General features: G+C 37.4%; 1 protein-coding gene across 1 annotated transcript in view; it reads left to right on the top strand.

Moving 5' to 3' along the window:
• Nucleotides 1-26176, top strand: part of LOC134751452 (catenin delta-2) — a 68039-nt gene that overhangs the window by 2290 nt on the left and 39573 nt on the right. The window contains exon 2 of the mRNA XM_063686860.1: nt 1931-2046. Coding sequence (XP_063542930.1) covers nt 2006-2046 — 41 coding nt within the window. The 5' untranslated portion in view covers nt 1931-2005. The remainder of the gene's footprint in view (nt 1-1930; nt 2047-26176) is intronic.

Genomic DNA, 26176 nt, shown 5'->3' with positions numbered 1-26176 from the left:
CGTACATTTTAGTATTTGTTGTTATTGTGGTAACAGAAATACATCATCAGTGAAAATTTCAACTGTCTAGCTATCACAGTTCATGAGATACAGCCTGGTGGCAGACAGGCGGACAGAGAGGAGTAGTAATAGGGTCTTGTTTTTACCCTTTGGGTACGGAACCCTAAAAAGAACTAACCATGGTGACAATGGGACCAACACTGATGAGTCAAATATGTCATTACAAGCCAAATTGGTTTGTTCAATGAGAAATCTGGGTACACACTTTAAAACATCCTAAAATTTCCAAAGTATAAAGAACCCCCCACTGCTTCTTGAAGTCAGGTCACAGGATGACAATTGACAGAGAGCTCTTACACGCAAAATAATCGTGGAAAAAGTAATGTTGTATCTGAAAATTGTAGACAGAATTAAAAGATATCCCTTTTCCAACAATTATGCAGCATCCATATTTCTCCAGGCGATGTGTTTCACTGTTTACTTACCAAGCTTTGATTCCAACATTTACACATCCAGTGTAACTCAAGAACTATATCCGTATGCATAATCAGAGACAGTGGCGTAACTACACCAAGGTGCATGGCAAATTTTTCAAAAGTTGGGCAAAAGGGGTCTGTGCTCACGGCATCTCGGTCGAATTGGGGTCCCTCGGGCCAGGGGCCCCTGGCATTTTACCCTCTTTGCCACCCTATCGTTACGCCACTGATCGGAGATCGCATTATACTGGTTGGTCTCAGTGTTGGACTCTTTTACAACATTGGAGTGACATCCCAGCTAATTGCCTTTGCAATTAACCTGGTTATAGTGATTATCATATTCATAGTCGCTGTGAACGCAACGATCATTGTTTTTAAGACAAACAATAGGTATTTTGACATTTCTTTTAATGTAAGAGCTACAATTTCTTGAGACGTTACTCGCTTTTACTTTTTTACAGGCTTGTAAAATTCTGTTTATCAGATTAGCCGGCTTGCATGGTCACGTTTATGTCCGGGTTATCAAATTTCGTTATTCGTTTCCTCGTATCTAACTGTATCTGTAAATCTTTACGTAAGTGCTGGCGGGCGTTTGACTCTAGAAAACCAAATACAAGGCATTTTCAGTTACTCTGTAGGACAGTAGGGAGGGCAATAGAGAGTTCTCTCTCCAGGCGGGTGTTAGGCCTGGGGGCCGAAGCACAGAATAAGTAATAGATCATACAGAACGGCCACGCACCGCCCCGCCCTAACTCGAATTACCTCGCCCCGCGACAGCAGATTGACGGCCGTTTGCCGGCCGCTCAGTACTATTTTTAAGAAACTTACTCACACTATACCTAACGCATTACGCGTGTACATATGTGCAGTTCACACATAGAAATGCAAGTGATTTTTGCTGTATAGCGTGTCCGCCCTCTGACCGAAGTCCAATAAGAGTTGGTTAGGAGTTGTATTTATAGTAACTGATATTGGGAACTCTGTAAGCGCGATGTTGGAAACGCTAACGCCATCTGTTAGAATATTGTGATACGACATTGACAGAGATTCTACAAGTCAATTTTACGGAAATAAGGCACTTGCTTGACTGGCAGTGAAAAGCGAGTAGGGAAGAGCGATTTTTTTCGCAGGCGTGTATTATCACTCGGAAAGCAGCAGGCAGCAATAAACTGTAATAGTTAGAAGAAGACAAGTAGTCTATATCGTCGATATAATAATAAGACGATAGGTAGTCGATAAATAATCGCGGTAGGTCAGACAGGGATATCTTCGCCGTACTATCACCTGCTATAGCCTAATTATCCTTGGGTTGCAGGTCTATTGATGAGGTACCGCTTTGCATCAGACGGGCCGTATGTTTGTTTGCCACCTACTTGGTATAAACTAAATAGCAAGTTCGAATCGTACTCCAACAATTTATTTAATTTCATTACCATTGTCATGTCTTGTTTCAGGTACATTTGTGGGTCAATCTTCAAACAGTGATGGCGTTAAGTCGACAGAGACACTAGGGATATGATAGCAGCGCAATGGACGGCGTAAAGAAAATACACTCGGGGACGTTGTACCGGTGAGTACTTGATGTATTCAATTAACAGCAATTACTTTACCATTGTTATACCTTATATCACTGTAATAAGGTTTACGAATAGAAAAACAATGATATTTATTAACTATGAGTATAATAGACGAGGAACTTGTTCCGATTAATCCCTGCCGCTTCTTTCCGCCATCGCTCTAAGATGCGATAACATTTCCATCTTCACCACTTACCGGACCTTTCGCAATACCGGTATTAATACCGGTATTGGCGACTTCAATACCGGGATCCCGGGATTTTATGAAAAAAATATTAACTAAGGCGTTCACACTCGTTGGTCTGTTCAAGTATACTACACTCACAGTGTCACTACGCGGTCTATTTCCCCGGTCAATATAAGTCTTATATTTTCTAGAGGTTTGTAAGAGGTAGCTAAGTTTTATGAATGAATTTATACATTTTAATATTAAATTTATGTTTTATGTTAAACTTGGACCTACAAAAAAGGTCAATTGTTTATGACGATTTGCATCACGCGTGCTACAACTTTTTAAAATTCGCGGCATGCCCATGACAAACGTACCAAGCAAAGACTTAGAGGCTTTTCGATGTAACATGTCAAGTACTTGGTACGACAAGGTCCCATCTGACTGCGAACGTCTTAGCGAGATGGGACTTTAAGAGAGGCTATGATAAATCTTTGCGCGGTTTACAGCGGCTTATCTTAAGAGCGTCTCAGTCAAGATGTCTATATGAAAGTTACACGTGGCGGAGCTAGGGTTGGCCGGTCGAAATATTTTACAGATGGCCCCAGCATAGGTTTTACCTGACAGGTGTTTTAGATGGATTTACTTTAAGGCCAAAGCTAAGACTCCAGATTAAGTTTCTCACCAAGTCGTTATTTGTAGTGATAATGATAGATGGAAAATTCTCAGTTGTATACTTCGAGTACCCCCTCCCACCCCTATGTAAGAAAATATAAGAAAAGGCTGACCCCCTCCACCCTATATTACGTAAGAATCTACAGGAAAAATGAATACACGTTTGGTTTGTTTTAAAAAAATAAGATAATGTTCGACCCCATCTCTCCCCCCCTAAATCGTCTTACGTAATAAATTAATGGCGGCCCTATGCCTCCCGTTGACGACAAACGCTGTAAAGGGTTGTAAACGTCGGGTTGTATTATAAATTCATTATACAGAATATAATCCGTTTACTTACAGTTTTATTTTACAACCCTAGCATAGCGTACATTACAGGTGTATAGAGTGTGACCCTGAATGGCTGTCAATCAAACGTATGGCACAACATACAAAACGAAGATGGATCACTTTTGATCTTACACTCGCTGATGGGTAAGCCATGTCGAATTTTTAGGCCGTATTCGACAAGTTTTAATGACGTGACGTGACATCCCATTCTTCACCAATTCGAATGGTAAAATTCGAGAGACGATCGGCGATATCGCTACTAAAAGGGTCAAAACACATTTTGGAAAAGGTCAGTTCTGTGGACAAAATAAAAGAGTTAACAACCCGGGCACATAAAAAGTGCGGCGTAAAAAATAACTTTTTGATAATTTTAACTTTGCGAACAGATTACCACACACACAGATTACTACAGATTATTTTGCGAAGTCTATAACTACAGGAACGACACGAACGAGTACAGCGTACAATAAAATGTGTATGACTCAAAAAAGCCAGCGATGTCACGATCATACTAAACAAATCACGAATCGCAGCACTTATGTCGTGTATTGTTATTTGTTATTGTTAGCAAACATTGTAAGTATGTCGTGGTGTATGCCGCTACAATTTTCTTGACTATATTTTTATCCAAGATAAATCACATTTTTTTATTTTCTGAAGAGTACTTTCAGTGTCTTCCTTTTCTATTCAAACTAATAAAAAAAAAAAGATAAAAGACATTTATTCGTGACGATCACAACACAAGTACGAACATGTACAGACAACAACAGCAAAATGTGAGAAACAATAGAGCAATTCTTGTTAGGAAACAGTTCAAACATATAATTTCAAGTATAAACACTGTTAATAAAAATTATAAACTGAAATAGACTGAAATTGACCGCGCGGCCGAGTGGACTAGGCATCTGACGCGAATGCAGAGGACGCTGGTTCGATTGCAGTTGCAGCCCCATGCACTGGAGTCCTTCGTCACTTTTCCTTTCGTATATGACATCAATTTCAGTTTAGAACAATTATTCTTACTATCAATTCAGTTCTGTCCATCAATATATGGCCTATTAACTCGTATTAAATGACTATTTGGATTATTTCAATGGACAATTATCGTGATTCGTCCAATAATTCCATTTCAATCACGATCAAAGTCCACGAGGTACAAACGAAATTATTTCGACTGTACACATCAATCTATCTGTATGATGGTCGTAGTTGTCTACGTGACAGCATGATAATGACAATGCCTGTCTCTTTCAATCGTGCGGTTTCAAAAAGTGACACTCATTTTATCACGCCAACTATCATATTTATTTATTTATTAAAAAAAAATAGGTGTACAGCATATAACAGTATGAAATATACAAAGTCACTGCATATGCCTGTTGGTGAAGCCACGCGTATCAAGCGTTTAAAAATGATATAAGCTTTGCTTTTATGTCCCAATCTGTTTGCTTTTGTAGTAAAATGACAGTTGTATTAGGTAGATTGGCTGTAATTTTTAGTATCTGGCATATATAAAACCAGTTTACACTTGGTGAAAAGAGAATAATGTTTTTAGTAAATCAATTTGTAGCTATCCAGCATGGTAACGCGGCAAGTGTGATGGGCACCTTTGCATCCGGTACAGCTCGCGGAGGTCTTTTAGAATAAGATGTTTTATGGAGCATATGTACTCGTAGTTTATTTAGATAAATTTAAGTTGTTGTTGCGTGTGTAAATTTTCCTAAGGGGTCATCATTAATTTAATCACACGTTTAGGGGGGGAGGGGAGGGGAGGGGGTCAACAAAATGTGACATGTTGTGACAAGGGGGAGGGGGAAGTCACAAACTTTGTGACGTCACTAACTTATTTAAATGATTTTATTCGCTGTACTGGCAGTACATGCAGTTAAATAACAAATTTTTAAAACGATAATAGTTTTTTATTCGTTTAATTTACTTTCCTAATCAGTTTTGGGTTAAAAAATTACTAATATTTCGATTTGCCAATTTCGTTGAAAAAATGTGACGTCACACCAGGGGGGAGGGGTTTGCCAAATGTGACCAAATGTGACAAGGAGAGGGGAGGGGTCAAAAACCTAGAAATTCGTGTGACGTGATTAATAGATGCCCCCCCTCCCCCTTGTCACACACATGTCACATTTTTTCATTACGCAATGTGAAATGTGAAGCTACATCTTCATAAATAAACGTTAGTCTTTTAACGCCAAATCCTAGCACCGTACCTCATTTAAAGGTAGAGCCAGACTCGCAATACTCGCATTGATGCCTATATTCTCTAGACTTATATTGACCGGGACTTATATTCTCATTGCCAATATACAGAATGTATAGTGAAAACCCTTGAATATGCCAGTAAGTTACGTTACGACTTTATGAAACTACAGCATCTATGTTCTCAAGCAAGAAGGTCCTGAAAGTCATGAACAATATAATCAATATACTTACGCTATTACGACAATAGACTATTCTATCGATTCCAAGACCAGAACGTACTAAGTGCCATGAGCAACGCAACTGTGAGATACCTTTACGAAAATAAGTCCCGGCATTTCCTTTTACATACATGTACAGAAGGTCCTAAAGGCCACGAACATTGTACTGAGATACGTCATAACGTTATTAAGTCGGCATTTCAATAGACGCCAAAACATTCAGAGCTCTCGTCAAAAGTTGCTCGTAGCGAACTATCTCGGCGCTGTAGTGTATAGTTAGTTAGTTAGTTAGAGCTATAATGGTGGTTTAGTTATCCGACGTAGTTAGTTTTATTTAAACAACTAGTTCTATAGCGGGTTTTGATTTGACGAAGTCGGAGAGAATAATGGGGAATAAGGTAGCTTAATATTTTACGCATTGATGCAGTGGTTCCTATTTTCCTTTTTATGTAACCCTAACCCAAATAACCCTGTATATGTAGTACAATCGGGGACATGGGCGGTGAACCACCTTAAGGGCAAAAATCATTTAAACGTCTTGCAGGCGGTCAGGCGATAGCATAAAAGTGATGACCAATAGCATGGCACTTAAAAATGTAGGTGATGAAGAAAAAAGTTTAGCGCAGGTAAAGGTTATTGCCGTCCATTGTCTTTGTGTCGGAACTAAGATAATGAATCCAAAACGCATCCTCATTGGTTATCTTTATAGGGAGGCGAAGCTTAGCCTAAACAACAACTAACAAACTGTCCTTACTACCTATTGTTTGTCTCATTATCAGCTTTTACCCTTTTAATTATATTAAGATAAACCGCCAATTGGAATTTTACCACGCGTCAATGCTCGTATTCAATTGATATTTAAGAGGAATAAACGGTCAAGATGAAGACATCAATCATTCTGTTAAAACACCATTATTTAAATTTCTACGCGAAATGACTCGTTTTTGCGCATTGTATTAAGCGTATTTTAACTGGATCGAGCACGCACTGACAAATGTTTTTTACGGTAGATAAGGTACCTTTTGTGCATGAGAGTTTAGTCCTCATACTCATCATGATCACTCCAGAGTCGGTTGAGTTATACGATTTCCTTACGTTGCTTACCGTCACTAAAAAGCCATTCATTAATATTTTTAACAATGTTGGTGGCTGCAATAGTGCCCTGGCTTCTCCATTGTCGGACGAGGCCAGAGCACTGTTTAAGCTAGTAAATATAGGCCTTAGTAATCGTAAGTGAGTGTGATTGTATGATGACTATATGGAGCGACATAATCGCTAAGCGATAAAGCTCTTTAATAAAGATAAAAAAAAAAAAAGCCATTCATTAAATGAAATGGTTATTTCAAACAAAAGTTCCGAAAAACTCATTAGTACGAGTTAGGATTCGAACCCATCGTGTATTGAAATTCAGACTCAGCACGATAATGCGAGTTAAAGGATAAGAGATAGGTTGTGAATTTCACCTTTAAGTAGCCGATGCGTAACCTCATGCCAGTTACACGCTTGATGTTAATAGGAGCTACTCAGATTGCTAATCTTTTGTATATCTTTATAACCCAGCTACTATATGTTGACAAATACAATAACGGCTCATATAGCCAGTGTCCTATTTCCATGCTGTGTTCTAACACTGGCCGCTCTGCGCCAATCAACAGAGTAATCGACCCGGCCTGTAGTAGGTATTATTTGTGGACCGTATGTCTGGAATAAGGTTTAAGAAAGGTCAACTTTGTTGTCGATGTCAACTTTCATGTTTGCATTCTGTTGTGACCAGGGGTCGGAAACCGGTATTTGCTCCATACAAAAATACCGGTATTATTACGTTCTTTTTCGTTCTTTTGTTTATAATTTCATTTTTAATGGGACGTTTTAATAATGCAAAATTGTTTCCTAAATACATGATTCAGTCCTACGTAATGAGCATAAAATAATTCAAAATATTGGGCTATTTCGGGGTTTTTAAAAAATACCGGTTCCGAGCCCTGGTTGTGACAAAATAGGCTAATACACAACACAAGAGCCACAAGAGGTCAAAATAAAGTGACGCGGATTTTATGATTTTTAGAAAGATTGAAACAGACAAAATTTTTAGAATAAAATAAATAAATAAATAAAATCACTTTAATTCTGACAAAAGTCCATAGAACAATAAAGTTTTAGTTGGTACTTGCTCCATGCCATGGATTCCCATTTTGTTTTAGCCAAGGGCAACGGTCAGGTCTTTGGGTCTCTTGCTTTCTTTTGAGCGGGTCAAAGCCAAGAGCTCTTTCTTACCTTTGACCCGGCCAAATTAATAATAAATTCGTTATGGATGATAAATGTTAAGTGCTAAGTGGTAAATGATGATAAATGTTAAGTCTGCCCAAAGGATGGTTGTTGATTGCGTCGATTCCCATCCGGTTTTCTTGTTAAGCTTAGTACAGAACCAATACGGAGTTTGCAATTGTCTCTAAAAACATAACGTCTCAAACATCTTTGTTTGGCTTCACCCAAACATCGTATCAAAACAACATTATAAATAATAAATTAAATCTACATCCGACCACAATAAGAAATAACGAAACGTCTCGCACTCGCACAAAAGGAATAAGATAGACGTAATTAAATACTCAGGTATCGCCAATAACATCGACGATTTGTCTTCGTAAGTGCCACTCTCGGCCGTAGCTCGGCGTGACACACGGACAGATCGGTAAGGCTGCTGACGAGTATCGAGTACCGCAAACATTGAAGATGTTTACTCCTATTTCATTTCTATCGCTCTCGCAATGCTCTCGCATTATTCGATAGAGATATTTAAAAAAAATCTTTTTTCGGTTAAACTCTCTTGTTATACATACCTATATGTAGGATTGGTTCTGGTTGAGATTATATTACTGCTTGCTATATGATGACTTGAAAAAGAAGGTACTAAAGAAAGATTAAATGCGGTTTAAATTACTTTAATTCTTTTTTTAATGAAAAGCAAATTGACGCGTGAAAGATAAGCAAATGTTTTCAAACTAAGTTCCAGTTTTCATAAAAGATTATCCATTCCATTAGCCGTAAAAGATCCCAAGGGATTGAGAACCTCTTTTTTTGAAGTAAAATACAAAGCCACATCAAAAAAAAAGAAGAGTGTTACAAAATTACTGTGACTACTGACTAACGCATACCGAAACAACCACATAATTAGACCAAATTATCCACTAATTAATAGGGAATTAAAATGACGAAGCCGCGTGTTACTAATACCGTGGCGAAGCTGACATTTTTTCTCAAAATAGTTTGTGAGGTCGAAGCACTAAACAAACTACACACAAGTTTGGGAACAAATCAAATTATTATTATTATTATTTTTTGATTTGTGTTTTTTAAGTAGTCACACTACTATATATAAATTAAAAACTGTAATAGATGTCATATATTAAACCACATTGGCCTTCACCACTGGAGGGCTTCGTCACTTTTTCTTTAATATATGACATCTATTACAGTTTTTAAACTACACACAGTTTAGATGTAAATTAAAACATTGGCTAATACAGAGAGCATTTTACAACATTAAGGAATATTTTGAATATATGATGGCGATAATAATGTTTATTTATGTCGCGGAATTAGTTATTTTAGATAATAACTTAACGAACTATTAGTTCTAGGTAAGGTAGTACCTAACTAATTAGTTTAAGACATTTTTTGCATGTTGCTAGCATAGTTAGTAGAGAGGAGATGTAAGTAAACATTGCACGCCCATGTCGGGTAACTGTTGGGACAATGTTCTTGTATAAATGTCATCTTCTGTACACAGTTTGTCAATAAAGTGTTTCTATTCTATTCTATTCTACAAACTGCAATTTTCTAAAGAATTTGATGAGTCTGTAAACAAGCAATCCCATTGCATTCGAGTTCTATTAGCAGTTAATACTTGGAGCTCCAAATATTTTTAAAGTTGCCACAATTAAATGGCAATGTGTATCGCTCAAGTTTCGCGCTGTCCCGAAACCCAAGGGTTTCATTTTTATTCAAAGGTCATTCTCGCGAGATTTCATTGGGTAAACAGCAATATTCCTTGTTTCCAAGCTCATTCAGAGTCTGTAACTTTAAAAAAGTTCCTTAATCACTTTTGCGACATTTTAAGGGCATAATTTACGGGTTTCTTTGGAGATTCTTTACAATTGTTTATTGTTTCTTATTATGCTGGTTAGGTGTTTGTTAAAATGTATTTCGTTTATACGATATATCAGTTAGTGTAGGGTAGAACATATATAAATCCATACAAATATTATAAATGCAAAAGTCTGTCTGTCTGTCTGTCTGTGTGTTACCTCTTCATGCTTAAACCGCTGAACCGATTCAGTTGAAATTTGACATAGAGATAGATTGAGTCCCGGGGAAGAACATAGAATAGTTTTTATTCCCGGAAATCATCCCTTAAAGAGGGTGAAAATTATCTCACTTCCACCCAGAAAGTGAGATAATTGATGCATCGCCTGACAATGATATAACTATTATAACACGGTGGGTGTGTTTACCGTAAACAATAAACTTATTCTTATTCTTCTTATGCTCAAATTGAATTGCCTTTACATTTTATCAAGGCGTTAGAAGTTAGAATTGTCTCTCAAATAGGTATATAAGGAAGTTGGTACAGGGAATCATTCACACACGAAGTCGCGGGCAAAAGCTAGTACGTTATATGTACGGTCGAGGTCACAAACATCTTTACAAGCCGACATTCCAATAGTCATATGTTTTGCAAGGGGCCAAAGTTTTTGTTTAACCTGTCGTGCTAATATTCAAGCACGAAATATATATAAATATATATTGATATTCAGGTTTCAAGGCACAAGGGTTAAGCAAATTTTGCCACCGAATGAACACACAAAATTTTTTACCACACTAACACAAGGAAAATACTAGCTGTAAAATATCAAACAAAATCGATAGATAGATAGATCCATAATAGGCCTGCTCTGGTAAGCGGAAAGTGGCCCATAGCTGTTGGACGGCGCCATAGTCGTCGTACCTACCCAATTCTTGGCTAAGAAATTCTTGTAGTGATTACTACACAGTTAAAAGTTTATCGCTTGTAAAAGTAATAATATAGCGCCAATACCAATACCAGCAGAACTGCAGATAAGCCGAATATGTATGTTTAATATTTTATATCAAACACTCGAACGTACATGATATGTAAACAAATAATATATGTAACAGATAAGGTAAACGACCCAATTAATGTCACTTAAGTACTGTACTTTAGGAACTGTTCGGGGTACTTCATTGGCTCCCGTTTTTGGAGAAAGTACCTGAGTTTTTGGAGTTGTACCTTTAAATATTAAGGTTGAAGGGGTCAATCATAAGAGGGAGCCGACATGTATATACTTTACTTAATATTAGTCCTCTACATACTATGCCTGACTAACAATTTTATTTCTGCAATGGCTCGCAAATGATGATGATGACCAACCAGAGAGAAATATGTGTAAAAATGCTAATAGCTGTCCATTGTCAAATATCGTGTGTCCCATAGGCGCCATGGCGGGCCCACTCCTATACACACAGCTAATACGTGGCTCCCCATGGCTCCGCCAATTTGAAAGTTTCCTATAACTGAATTAACAAAGAAATCCATTTAATCATCGAACCTGCTCACAAAATTTTACAACAATCAGTAGAGAAATGCGACCTGCAGAGGAAAAAAGCCGGACAGATATTGAAAGCATTTCCGTCCAAGCTGACATATGTAGAGGCTTCGAGCTTGCTAAGTTAAATAAGTAATTGCCATATTGCACCGTTGCATCGATTCACGTAACAATTAAGTGAATCAAGGGCATGCCATGCAAATTGATGTGTAAGCGTTCCAAGAATCCGATTAGTTACAGTTGTGTGTACAGCTTTACTATACCTGTGTATTAGACCACAAGGTGAGCTAGAAAATTCAGGCCAGGCGGTTATGATAAAAACTTGGTGCATAAGTTGACAGGCAGGTTGAGGACATTAGCATTAGAATGACATTACATACTTTTAAGTAATGGCATTACTATTGACAAGTCTCCGTTCGTTCGTGTTTTCTCGTTGTGTGTGTGTGTTCTTTGTTCGTTGTTTCATTTTCATTTTTCTTTCTATAATGTAGAGTTCTCTCATCTTTTAAAGTTCGTGTATTTGCATCTCTATCGTTCGAATGAAATATGCAAGAGCGATAGAGATTATCGCGGTAGGCCCTCTGGAAGTCTGGACCGCAATGGAGTTTGTAAGGCGACTGATTTGGCCAACAAACTAAAACCTAGTCTGACTAGAGCATATAAAAAAATTATCCCATGGAAATTGTGCCGCCAGCGAATCAACTGTACAGCGCGCATGTTGACAACATGACAACATCAAATATTGTATTGCCGCGGAGGAGGTTTGACATAAGCTAGAGATATTCGTACCTACAGATGTGCCCGTCAGATCTGCCAGGCAGACAAATTTGCTAAGGCATTCCGGGAATTACGCACAGACGTGTCTGCCGAGGATCTGTCCGCAGAAACATTTGTACTTAATACCAAATATTCGCAGATTTATCCTCCACATATCTGTCTGGACTGGACTAAATATGAGCCTTACTCACTTCTACGTTAGTAAATGAACACATTTTTGTGCATATAAAATGCACAGAAATGAGGAACTTCCGCTAATAACGCTACAACTAAAAAACATTCACATCGGTTATTGACTTTCCCGATCAATGAGAAAATTTAGGACTCATTCGTGTTAATTTACAATCGAGGTCGCTCCATTCATAGCCGGCCGATACTACTACAATGGCAACATGTTTTAGTTGTGTTTAAGTATGCTGTTCGATAGTTTGAGCGGTGTAGAGAATGTTACAGCGTGATTTCGAATGTCTGCTTCAAGTTAGTGGTTGCACTACAACAGTTGCAGTGAGCAAGGAAAGCAGTTGGAAAACTTTATATATTTTAGCTCTTAAAATGATGATAGAATTATTACCTACCAGCTTCTGCCCGCGACTTCGTCTGCGTGGGATGATTTCATTATTAAGGTTATCTTAAATATCCCCTTAATCAGGCCTCATACTATCTCAGCTGTTCAGCCGTTTAAGCATGAAGATGTAACAGTCAGACAGAGTTACTTTCGAATTTATACTATTATTAGTAGGGATATCTCAGTTCAGGGAATTTACAATTCCCTGATATTTTTTAATTCCTATTGTTATAACATGTAAACTGTTGTAATCTATTTTTATCCTGTAATGCTAAATATTAAAGTAAGGCAACCGATCGCGCCGTCCATCCTAACTGATTTTGATTTGGGTAGAGAACTTTAGGCGTTTATAATACTTATGGGTATTCAATTCAAGAAAGCCTTATCCTTAATTCCCTCAGGTATTCCTAATTTCCTTCGAGTATAATGTATACTTCTACAGGGAAATACGTTTTAGCAAGGTATGTACCTATGTATTTTATTGTTGGCTAACCCGTTATAGATCTGATTTTAGTCTTAAATTAAAATAAGAAATCATTGATTTAGTTTTAAGTTACTGGACTAACCGGAATTTGGCATGGGTATCGTATCGGCACACAGAGGCATATAGAATATTTACTAATATCAAAAAACGTAGTAAAGGAATAAGCAATTCTTTCTATCAATAATCTATTAATTGCTCGATATTTAATTTAAGCTAAATACCTCGAAAAAGATTTGTCAATCTAGCCTATACTAGTTGCCTTTGCTGTTGAACTGGCTAGTGGTGAGAAAAAAAAAACCGGACAAGTGTGAGACGGACTCGCCCACTTAGGGTTCCGTACTTTTTAGTATTTCTTGTAACACAAATACATCATCTGTGAACATTTCAACTGTCTAGCTATCACGGTTCATGAGATACAGCCTGGTGATACAGACAGACGGAGAGCGGAGTCTTAGTAATAGGGTCCTGTTTTTACCCTTTGGGTACGGAACCCTACATATATGATAATGTTGTTGTGTGCATGACCTAACTCTGGTGCTGATACCTATGAATAGAATAGAATGAGATTTTATTCGTAAGCACAAACAAACAAGACATTACATAATACAAAAGAAAACATAAAATAAGATTAAAGTGCCACGAAATGGCCTCATCTCAGCATGTTGCTATGCAATTGGATATTGGACAATTGGCCCATTTTACATAAATTTTGTCTTACCAATTTGTCCAATAACTATTACAACCATTCTTACCTACATTACAAGTTTCATTGTACCACTAATTCAGATATAATTGACTCATCCTATTGTTACGCTACAATGCGATGTGTTCGTCTAAAGGTCACCTAAGGCCTTATGTGCTTTATCTAACGTTTGCTTTGTCACCGGATGTGCAGGTTACAACGTTGCGATTCAATATGTCACATTAGCATAGTGGATGTAGTAAATATTCAAACCTTCGCCTGGGACTCCAGTAAGTAGTGAAAAATTTGCATGTTTAGGATTTCATTAGAAGACTGACAATCTAAATATTATTCTTACATTTTATTTAGGTACCTATTTGTATATGAAAACTGTTAACTGTGTCACCTTACTTATTGGCATTAACAAAGATATATGTAACTCCGTATAAGAAAAGTCTAAGGAAAAATCGTGCCTCGGAAACTCGGAATATCAAGAAAAAGTTATACTCGAATGGATGGCGCTACACCTTTGGCCTATACTCGGGAAGATCGCGTTGGCGACACCGTTTGATATTTAAAATTTTTAACACATATCAGTGAAAGAACATTGACCCAATGTCATATGGCGTCCTAAAAAAAATCATTAAAAAAATCATTTATCCTTATTTTTTTTATATTTTTATACATTTTCATTTTTAGTTTTAACCCTGTGTCGATAGATGGCATGGCAGTAGATTTACTGTGACTACAAAATTTACTATGACAATAACCCTCTATAACTCTATACTGTCTATTCTCTTTGGTATTAATAACTTCGAAACATAAAATTGCTCTTGCCTTATCGCTCTCATCTCATAGTTAGGCACGGACATACTGTATAAGCATTAATGCATTTTAGACATATTTTTATTTATAACTGACTGACAACGATTGCAAATTTTAGCGTGAAAATATGCGGGTTTTATTAGTTCTAGGAGTATGTTTTTAAACAATGTACAATTGTATCATATTACAGTGAAAACAGTTCTTTTGTTAACCATAGGATACAAAAAAACTACAGGTTTTAATAACAGCTCTTGCAAACTTAACAAAGGCTGATATCTATGTCAAAAGTTCCAATTTAATGATAATCTAGAATAATCCAGATAAGTGCGGAGGAACGACCTAAAGTCTGACTGTTGATAGACGTGTCTGGGGGACTTACTCCATTGCTAAGGCAAAACGTTATTGGAAGTATAACGGCGTAAGTCATCTTTATGGGCTGTGTGATAAGTTTATTTTGAAACGCGCCGCGCCCACACTTCTTGCTAGCCAAACATTTGAAATGTCATTATGATACCTATGAGTATTTAATGAACCTTATTTAGCTGGGGTTTATCTGGTTTTTGCGTGGGAGCTTTTCCACTGGGGACTGTAGTGGTCATGACATTCACCTCAAGTTTGACCTTATTCGCCTAATACATATGGGCAAAGTTGTGCGAAAATATAGCCAAAGTTATGTAAAAGAAGCTTGTAGTGTTACTCGTAGTTGTGATCATAATCATAACTTAAGAAACTTAAGAAGAGTAGAGGCTCTTGTTGATGTCGGTGGAGTAATCGCCAATCCTTTCTTTCATATGCTAGTCTTTTGAATTACCTCATACGACGCATTCTTTTTCACTTGGCTGGGATATGTAATTCTAGGCTTTCGTCTGCTTCTCGACTTTTCAATCCTGCCTTCCACAAGATTTCAGAAAAAGCTGTCGTGCGCTATCAGGTGTCCTAACATTTTGTCTTCCATTCTCCCAGTATTGTTTCCAAACAAGAACAGGGCCTGGAGAGACTAGTTGTGAAACTTGACCGTAACTCGTAACAAACAGACGAAGTTACCTCCCAAGAAGATAGCAAGCAAGACCTCATATGCTTTATTTATGGTAGAGATAAAAGTTTATTTACACTGCGGATATCAAAGCGTTACTCCGTTAGGAGTATAATGGCAGTACGTTTACGTTATTCTATACTTTCAATCACGTCATTGTTAATGTTTTGACTTTTATCGCAGCGGCAATTTTTATGTGTACCTTTATTAATGCTCTATTTACACCTTATTACTTACTAGTTTCTGCCCGTCTTCGTAAAATGATGATTTTGGCGATAAAAAACTATCCCAGCCCCTTCACAGGGACGCAAGCTATCTTCATACTAAATTTCATATGAATTGGTTCAGCTGTTTAAGCGGATAGGGGTAACATACAAACATATAGAATTACCTTAAATGTTACTTTGGTTGCTTTGGTTTAAAAACGAAAAAAAAAAAAACATTGTGTTCGCTCCTGTCGACTCCTGTGTATGTCGGTATAAGAAGGTAGGTATACCTATTTGAACTTGCTAGAATAGGAACAATTGCTTTGATCATGATCTGAAATACCGTCGAGCATAAAAGCGATTGTGCCAGCTAGTCTAGCTGGCTGGATCATACCATTTGTGTTCAACGTTCTACTCTCAAATCGCAATGCATTTTAGATAACGAGTATGAATTCTAGATGAGAAACACTCAGATTATAAGCGAAACTGCTACGATTTTAAACGGCCATCAATTCATTATGCTCGGTCTTTAATAGTTTGAGACAGAATCGATAACTATACAGTTCAAACATTTATCGACCAACTAAAACGATTTTATTATCAGCATCAATTGAGTTTGTCAATCGCAATGAAACCGGGTCTAGCCTGCAAATTAAGACAGACGTATCTAAATCGGTGAATCATTTATGTGAATAAAAGGGATGGCACCGTGTAGTGGCATTGCGTTTACTTTGTTGGAAACATTGTTGGTACGTATTTTTTAATCCTATAGGATTACAAAAGCCGCTCAGCTGGCTTTGTTGGATGTTTCAATGAGGTTATGTATCCACGATGAGGTATCGATGGCTCGATACAGAACCAAATAGTGTTAAAACTCACAATCACAAATCACAAGGAACCCAACAAAAGTTTTTAGAATAGTATATCTTCCACTTGATTAGCAAATATAAATTCTGTATCTGGATCTCAAAAACACGGAACTGAAATTAGAGAGTGCGATCGAAGTTATTCATTTTAAAGCTCTCATTTTGGCGGCGTGTTCTTTATCCTCATGATGTATTTTGGTACCTTATCACTTTTATAAAGTTACCGACATGGCTTTCGGATGGACGGCTTTTGTTACGCTACTGGCTTACTGCGGTATCGAGTTACTTTCGTGGCTATTATTTACTTCCCTAACTTACGTCAAGGTCTTCAGCTCTTACAAACACTTTTCCTCCCTGTATTGTTCGATTTTGCGGGTGACCGACCCCAGGACGGCTATTACTAAAAGCGTAATTCGAAGAAAATATATCCAGCCAGCCCTATCGCTCTTGATATACGAGTGACAGGGACGGAAATTGACAATTTTCTAATTCCTCCCAGGTGGTACTGCCCTGGTGTCGGTGCACTATTGGATCGAAAACCTTAAAAATTCCGTTCGTATTCGCGTCGTAGAGTAAGTATTTCTTTAAGCGGGCTTACTAAATATCACACTAGATGCCGCTATACCGAGCGCGGCGATTTCTACATTGCATTGCACTATCAATCGATATTTTTATTGGGATTTATTTGTGACTGGTGGTTTCTTTTCATAATCCTATTAAATGATTTATCGAAGTGCCCAGCATCAGATTTACCTTCCGGTAAAAATTGATCCTTAAGTCCCGTAAGTCCAGGTCGATGTCAGAGTCTGAGGATAACAAAACGCAACAAATTAAAAACCTCCTTCCGTATTCGGAAGTTTATTGTAATTCTGAAAAATCTTTTTTTTTTTTTTTTAAAAGGCTGATAAACCTATTTCCCCAACATTTACCCTCACAAAGATAATTATATCTAAACGATGTGCATTTACGTGAAATATGGAGGCGAAGTCTTTTCAAAAGATCCTGGTGTCTATTTCCAATCGGTTGGCGAGTATATCGCTCACGAAGACCAATATAAAAGCATTCTCCGATTACGTACTTGTAATGCGAGCTGTACACACTGCGAGAGCCTTACGACGAGTGTGTACAGCCGGCATATAGGTGCATCTGTGCAACAGTAAGTAACTAGGAATAGGAAAGTTACTACCGATACCGTATTGCACAGTGTTGCTCCACAAAAGTGTACATGCGGTGTGGATGCACCTTAAATGCAAATGACCATACATTCATCACGTCGCTCTCGAAAGAAACTTTCGAAGTACTTACTGACGATATTCCACGAAAGGATATTGCTTAGTATATACAATATTCCTTAAGGATCTCAAGGCATCATTTCACTGGTTTGTCTATGAACTACAGGTCAACGCTCGCTCAGCCGATCAGAATATAGAGGATCTGCTTTTCACGCTGCCGAACAAAAATACACGGCCCAACTTTTCTTTTGCTTAAATACACTGTTCGCGTTTGTATGAATTGAAAAGGCTATATAAATTAGACTGTGCCACCGCCATTTAAAATTTAAAGTGTAAAGTTTTCTGGAATTTCGGCTTGAATTTAAATTCGCGGTTTGAAACATCTTTGAAATTGTGCTTTTAGATTTATTAAACAAAGTATAATGCATATTTATATTCAATTTCTTCGTTAATAAATTGAAATTTTAAGAATGAATTTTATAATGTGTTTTTCGTTTAGCATTATTGCTATAATTTACAAAATTTTATTTCCTCAAGAATATATATTAATATTTCATCTTTTTAATTGTAAAAGAAAATAGCGTCAAATGGCAGAAAACCTTAATACACACTGCATAGAGTGGCGGAAGTATCTGTCTATGGTTTCATTTCGATATAACCCGATCGCGGGAGAAAGAGGAGGTTGAGTAACTGTAATAGTGTGCATGACATCCATAACGGATAAAAATAATAAATAATTGACAGAAAATATGTCTGCAACTTTGCAGAGTAATTGCCACCACTTCATAGAAAATGAGATGATATGTTGGTACTTAGTCTAATTAGTAAGGCTCGGAAACCGCCCTCGTTTTGAAAACATAACCATAATTTAGGACCCATGAGTCGAATCGAAAATGTTCCTATACAGTCTACGGACGTCATTGGGGGCCCCAATTAAATACGCTCCAATTTGGGGCATATTTAATCGTTGATATTGGTATAAGGAACTGTCTGTTGTACGGAACAAGGTTATGTTTTCAAAATGGCGGGCGTTTTTTCGAGCCTTGGTAATTAGAAACAACCGTCTAGAGATTTTCTTACAGTCGCCGCTATCTGCCTCATAAGTTTACCTGTCTCTTCTTCTTTTCTTGTTACCCCCTGCTGGGGTGTAGGGCTCGAATCTTGTTTTTCCATTGACTCCCAGATACCGAAACCTTGATAGAGTTTACCTGTACTCCCAGATAATACAGAACCGGTTAAATCAAAGATAAAACACGTCTGTTGTATCTCTATCTATACCATGTTTTATTTAACATATAAATGATTCATTGATTCCACAGTAGCGGCCCAAATTAGGAATAGACAAAAAGGACACATTGCCAAGATTTTAGCCTGATAAGTTTTAGATACTATTTATAGATTATCGATTTAGGTATACAGCCACTAATCGTCCATGATTAATGAAGCCTCGCTTGAAGAACAATAGGGAAAAAACGGACTATATGGTACTTACAATAAGCTTACTATATTTAGTTTGGCTTCTACAAAAGGGGTCCCTAATTGGACTGTTTTTTTTTTGTAATGTGTAGTCCGACTTCGTTACTGCAGTAAAATATATTTGGCAACATTACCATAAACGTTAATCTTCCAAATATGGTGCTATTTGGTGTTGCCAAATATATGGTAAGCTGATTTTTGTAGGGTTTATTAACACGTTCCGTCTCCGGGTGCCCCCAATGTGGGGTCATGTCATGAAGCTGTTTTTCAGGAGTCCGTGCCTCCACTATGAGTTCACAACTCACAACTTCAGTAAAAGCACACTTAGACGTGTGACTTTGTCATATAATTTAATAGTGAACATGTATTTTAAATATTACTTTAATCAACCCGTAGTTGTCCAGTTCAACGTACCTAAGATCGAATATCTGAAAATTGCTTTTTTAGCGTTTCGAAGTCTCTACTCCCTTTTGTATATATAAATGCTTACTAATAGCCCCAGTTCAAGGCAGGTTATTGTGACTACATTTTAAATTAGACATGGCATCAAAGAAAACATAAACACGTTCGTTTCCTCACCGAGGGGTGGCAGTGACAAATTTTCATGACCGCTTGCTGCGACCCTGACATACATCTTTCGCTTCAAACACTTTCATACTAACGTTTAACGCAAATTCGTACATACAGGGTAGATCATTTTGACATGATTTTTCAATTAATTTCAAGTTTTTCAGTGAAGCTTTCAAGTTTAAGCCTGGTTAGGTTAATTATTATATTATTGTTTCATACACTAGCAGCTGAAAGCTGATGCGTTTATATGACTGCACTTGTTTTAAACTCTTAGTGTTCATTTTGTTAGTTGTTTCAAGTGTTTGTCAAGTCTGTTTTTAAAAGTGTTCACTGAAGGAGCACATATCACTGCTTCGGGTAATTTATTCCACTCGCGTACTACGCGGTTTGATAGAGAGTGCTTCCTAGGATTGCTTGTGCTGGGAACTAGTTAGATATCCTGGGAATTTTCAAAGAAATCAACAGTCAGTTGAGCATTCTCCACAAATCGACAATCATTGTGCCTATTTTGCGTTTAATACAGGGTAGCGCTACCCTAACCTCCTTAGTGCTCCTAAATTGTAAGAATTTAGGAGGGAATTAAATCATCTCGGGTCAGAGGTGTAGGGTTAGAGCCGGCGTAGCTTTGTCGCGTATTTACTTGAAAATAGTTGTATTGTATAACTAGCCTTATGAACCGATTTTGCATGTACAACCGGCCTTAAAGTTTATTGTTTATTATGGTTCATTATTTTTGTATGTGGGTATTTTTGCACATTGTAGTTTTTCTTCAGTCACCCGTTGACCACGAACGCTGTAAAGGGTTCGAAACGTCGGGATGTAGTATAAATTCAATATACGCGATATAATTCGTTTTCATAGTTTCATTTCATGAGTAACTAGTAACTATCGCGGTAACCGAAGACAATAATTATTATATTAGTCATAAAAATCAAAATGGCACACCTAACTCTAATAACCTAAATTTTAATACCTGTCTAAAGCCCCTCTCAGCATTATCTAGCTACTAAAGCTAGCCTAGTTTCCAAAGCACTGAAGCCTCCTCCAGACAGAAAATTATTTGCACTTACTCCGGCAAAACGAATTCCCGTCCATATTACCTTTTCCCATATTAGTTTAGGTGGTATTCAGCTTTTAATCGAGTTTGATCAGTTTGCGTTTCGTAGACTGGGAGTGGAAAGTTAACGATTTTTAACCGTATTGATTTAATTTTTAAAGAGTTGAGAGATCATGAGAAATGTACATGTATTAACTACTAATCCATTGGAAAAGTCACAGCAAAGCATTGCAACCTGATGTTGGCCTTCCAACGCGTCGAAGACTTTTTGCACAGCCCCGCGCGCTAAGTGCTACCTGGCAAAAAGAGACCACATGGACAAATATAAAAACGGCATATTCACTCATTCCATTCTTCATCATTTATCACAAAGCATCACCACTACGGCTAGCCTCAACGTGCTCCAACCAAAGCATATTGGGGTAATACGCATTTGTACAGTGTAATTTCCGACCCATTTCGTAACTTGTCACAGTGACAATAGTATGAGGTGTCTACTGTCTCTAGCGACTTTCATATTGATTGTCACTGTGACAAGGTACGAAATGGGTAGGAAATTATTTGACTACTTCTTCGTAGATAATTTCTTCATTAAACATGATTACACAGGTCTCCACCACAAAAAATGTTTCTTTTATCAATATGGTAAGGAATTAATTCTGTCTGGTACAATAAAAAAAGGAAGACGAACGTAACCAACGTTTTTTGCGAATACATTTAGACCTAACCCATCTAATGTGTAGGATAAAAATAAACGTTTAAATATATTTGAAATAGCCTGGATCGGATATTATGGTATGCCGGTGGGCTCTGGATGAATCAGAGTGGAATGTCCGGATTTAGAGTTCAGAACGGTAGGACAACGGGGACAGGGTATTAAAACACTTATTTTGCTATATTTATCCCTGCTAATATTCTAAATGCGAAAGTATCTCTGCCTGTCTGGTTACCTCTTCACGCTTAAACCGATTTGGATGAAATTTGGTATGGAAATAGTTAAAGGCCCGGGATATAGGTTAGTTTTTATCAATCATCATCATCATCATTTCACTAAATCGCGGTCAGGTCAGAAGCTAGTAGGTGTATTAGTTTAATATGGTATCTGTCTGTCTGTGGCATCGTAGTTATGAACCGATTTGATTGCGGTTTTTTTAATCGAAAATTTTGTCTGTTAAGAATTTTTCTTGGATAGAAAGCACAGATAAAATATTTATTGTCGTGTTAAATTTAGATTTTTGTAAATAGCAATTACCGAAAAAGCTGTATAAAACGACAGTGTTGTGAATTAATAGATGAATGAATGATTATTATTAGCTCTTACCACTTACAAATGATTTGATGACTAAATGTCGTGATTAGAATATTTAGAATTAAAATTTGATGTCAAATGTAAATTGAATTGGTTTCCAGGTTGTTACCGGTTCGAATAAAATTCGTTAAGACAAAGATCAAATCTGCCGCAACTCACGTAGGATTAAAATCTAAACATGACTTCATTACGGTATCAAACCGCAATGCAAATAACCAACGATAATCTCGAGACATTGACAACTTTCAACAGAATCACGTAGTCGATAAAAATTGCGAGAACCTCACTTATTCAAAGATTTCACAAGGAAATGCACTGATAAGATAACGGTCCATCGATATTAAATCGATTTGTCATCCGATACTGCCATTGTCCTTTATTTTGAATTATTACGCGAGCGTTGACGAGTAGAATTACTAGTTGAGCCACTGCAAAGTGATCTCTAGATGCATAACAACTATGCGTTATCTTAGAGCGCTTTTACGTTGGTTATTTTAACATACCAGAGGCCCCCGTTTCTCAAAAGCTTGTAACTAGTAATACAAGTGGAAGTCCCTTTCTAACAAAAGCTGTCAAAAAGTGACATCCGCTTGTATTACAAGTACCAAGCTTTTGAGAAACGGGCCCCAGGGCTGTACCCGGTAAGCAAATATAATGCTTGGACATTTACATTCTATCTGCATTTAAATTTTCATTGAATTCTGTACCTTGTTCTTATACAAAAAGTCACATAATTGAACGAGTTTTCGCCTTTCAGTTAACACTGCTATTATGACGCCAGATAACACTCCGTATAAAATCTTTGTTGGAGTTTTGTATCCTTTTCAATATTTGTAAAGAGCGCTGGACTTCTTATTAGGCCGGTTGCACACTACTTTTGCGGTAATACAAAATCAATACGAATTTTTAAAGCGATAAACGGTGGACTTTGGGCGACTATAGATGTTAAATGACTTCAAAAAGTTGCATTCAAACAAGCGAGAAATAGCAAGAGAGGAAGTTCCTATCAAGAATAGTACATTACTGCAGAGGCCGAGAAAGAAGGGCTTGCCGGTCGAATAGGTATAGACTATAATAACGAACATAACAATATTTCTAGTACCATCATATTACCCTCAACCAATATTATCTTCATCTCCAGTAAATAAATGATATTGCCATGAAGCCAGGGAGTTAAAGTACAGTCAGTAGTAGATGCCTTCACAGACTAAGTGGTCAAAAAGGCTCGCGTCATGCTTCTATTGTTAAGATCTTGTGGGCTTTCTGTGCTCTTTGTTCGCGTAGATTAATTCCGCTGACTGTACATAATACTGTAATCAAAATTTCTGTACTTATTTAGAAAATAATCATAGGGCTTCTAAATATGAAGAGTATTTAAGCCCTAAGAACAAATTAAATTACTTTCTAATGAAAATATTTTAATTTGTGTTTTTTACAAGTATAGTCACACTACTATTTAAACGATAAACCAGCCGAGCGGTTGAGGCATCTGTCGCGTAAACGGAGGACACTGGTTCGTTTCCAGCCCCGGGCACTGGACGCCTTGGTCGTTTTTTCCTTTGCATATGATATTTATTTCGTTTATAGTATTAAGAGACCTTTAGTGGTACTTTGTGTTATATACAGTGTGGAAATAATGAATGGGCCCTGGAGGGAAAGTACCTTAAAACCTTATGTTAGCTCATTTTGCTTATTAGCATATTGCCTGTGTTATTTTTACTCACCGGCCGATTCTAAATTAAAAATTATCAGACCCTCATATCCCAATTAAAAAACATGTCTGGCCACAGAAACGCGATGACTTGAAGTGAGACAGACAGTAGAGACTGGGCTGCACTTTAAATCCAACTGCAGGCGAAATGTGGGTCACTTTGAGTACAAGTTTACCATTACTCTAACCGCAGACATCAGACATCATATTTCTCTTGGATAGATCCAAGAGAAATATGATGTCTGATGTCTGCGGCCTGGAGTGAGGACTGAAATTGTTTTAAAAATTATTTATGGAACAAGGGATAAATTAAATTTCTTATGTTCCTTAAAGTTAAAGATACTGGGACCTAATTTCTGGTTACTTCTGGTTCTTGTGGTTGGTTAATTTCTGGTACTTAAATGGAGCTGGGCGGGACATGTTGCCAGGCAGAGTGATGGCAGGTGTGCTAAAATATTAACGGAATGGTGACCGCTTTCAGATGAAAAGAGTGCCTGGCGTCCGTTGGCTGACGACGGTTGGTGGACGACATTCGGAAGATTGCGGGTCACTTCTGGCTGAGATTGGCTCAGGACCGGGATAAGTGGCGTACTCGAAGAGAGGCGTACTCGATACTCAGCAGTTGGCTATACGAGGCTGAAATGATGATGATGATGATGATGAATTTCTGGTTGTGAGATATAGCGGCCAAAACTGGTACCGATAGTAGGTAGTTTTGGCATGTAAATAAAAATTGTGTCCATTTGCTTCATTATCAACCATGTTCTTAACTTTCAGGAATAGAAAATACTTTGTCAGATATAAACTGAAATAGATGTCATATAAGTATTAAATATAAAAAACCTGCCAAGTGCGAGTCGGACTCGCGCACGAAGGGTTCCGTACCATTACGCATAAAACGGCAAAAAAATCATGTTTGTTGTATGGGAGCCCCACTTAAATATTTATTTTATTCTGTTTTTAGTATTTGTTGTTATAGCGGCAACAGAAATACACCATCTGTGAAATTTTCAACTGTCTAGCTATCACGGTTCATGAGATACAGCCTGGTGACAGACAGACGGACAGCGGAGTCTTAGGGTCCCGTTTTTACCCTTTGGGTACGGAACCCTAAAAACGTGACCAAACCCTCCTGTGGCCGAGGCCGGAATCGAACCGGCGTCTTTCCCAGACCACTACTGTGACCGCGTGATCTCGGAGCGCATCGTATTTTCTTAGCAATTAGTACTTAGATATGTAATGTTTGATGTTAAAACAAAATCTTAAATAAATCTTAGGCACTGACCTGCTAGTCTTCAAACAATTTGAGCAATTTCTTCCTTACGCTCAAAAATAATGTCACAATTACATGTTAAGTGCATATGTAAAATTGCAAACGGCAATTATCTAACACCATACTTACAGTAGGATGTATCTCTAAGAACAAATTAAATTATTTTCTATGAAAATATTTTTAATTTGTGGTTTATTTCAGTTTATAGGATGTATCTCCAAAGAAAACATTCGTCACTTAGAACCTTTGTATACTAAAGTTGTTCTGCTCCAAATGTCTTTATTAAGAGCAATTTACGAACAGTCATTAACATCACTAAATATAGCGTTTTATAATTGTGCTAATGGATTTAAGAGAGCAGATGAGAATTTCACCGATGGTCTTGATGATTTTTGCAAGCTTTATTAAACTTGTAATGTTATGATACTCTGAGCTCAAGTCTTGGCAAGATATGGCTTGGTCCTATTGCACGATTAAGTTAGAATTTGGCATACTGACGTAATGGCAATACCGCATGTAATGTTATGATACTTATGCCTGATGATGAAGACCGTAAGTTACCAAAGGAAGGCTATATGAACTTTGTACTATAAATCAACGTAAAACAAAGAATCGTCTTGACGAGAGTAGTCAAAGCGATGCCACTAGACGTGGCAAAATTGTCCTTTTTCAATCAATTTAAAGTGCTGCCAGTCACAGTCCCGCAGACCAACCGCAATCATCGAAAATATAAAAATTCGTTGTAGCCTCTCTGTCACTTCTCTTGATAACGAATTTTCGATTTTCGAGTGCCATTAGAATGCCACACCAAGTTAGACCCAGGT

This window comes from Cydia strobilella, chromosome 22 (assembly GCF_947568885.1).
Source record: "Cydia strobilella chromosome 22, ilCydStro3.1, whole genome shotgun sequence".
Taxonomy (NCBI): domain Eukaryota; kingdom Metazoa; phylum Arthropoda; class Insecta; order Lepidoptera; family Tortricidae; genus Cydia; species Cydia strobilella.
The sequence above is the reverse complement of the archived record's forward strand: the minus strand, read 5'-3'. Positions and strand labels throughout refer to the sequence as shown.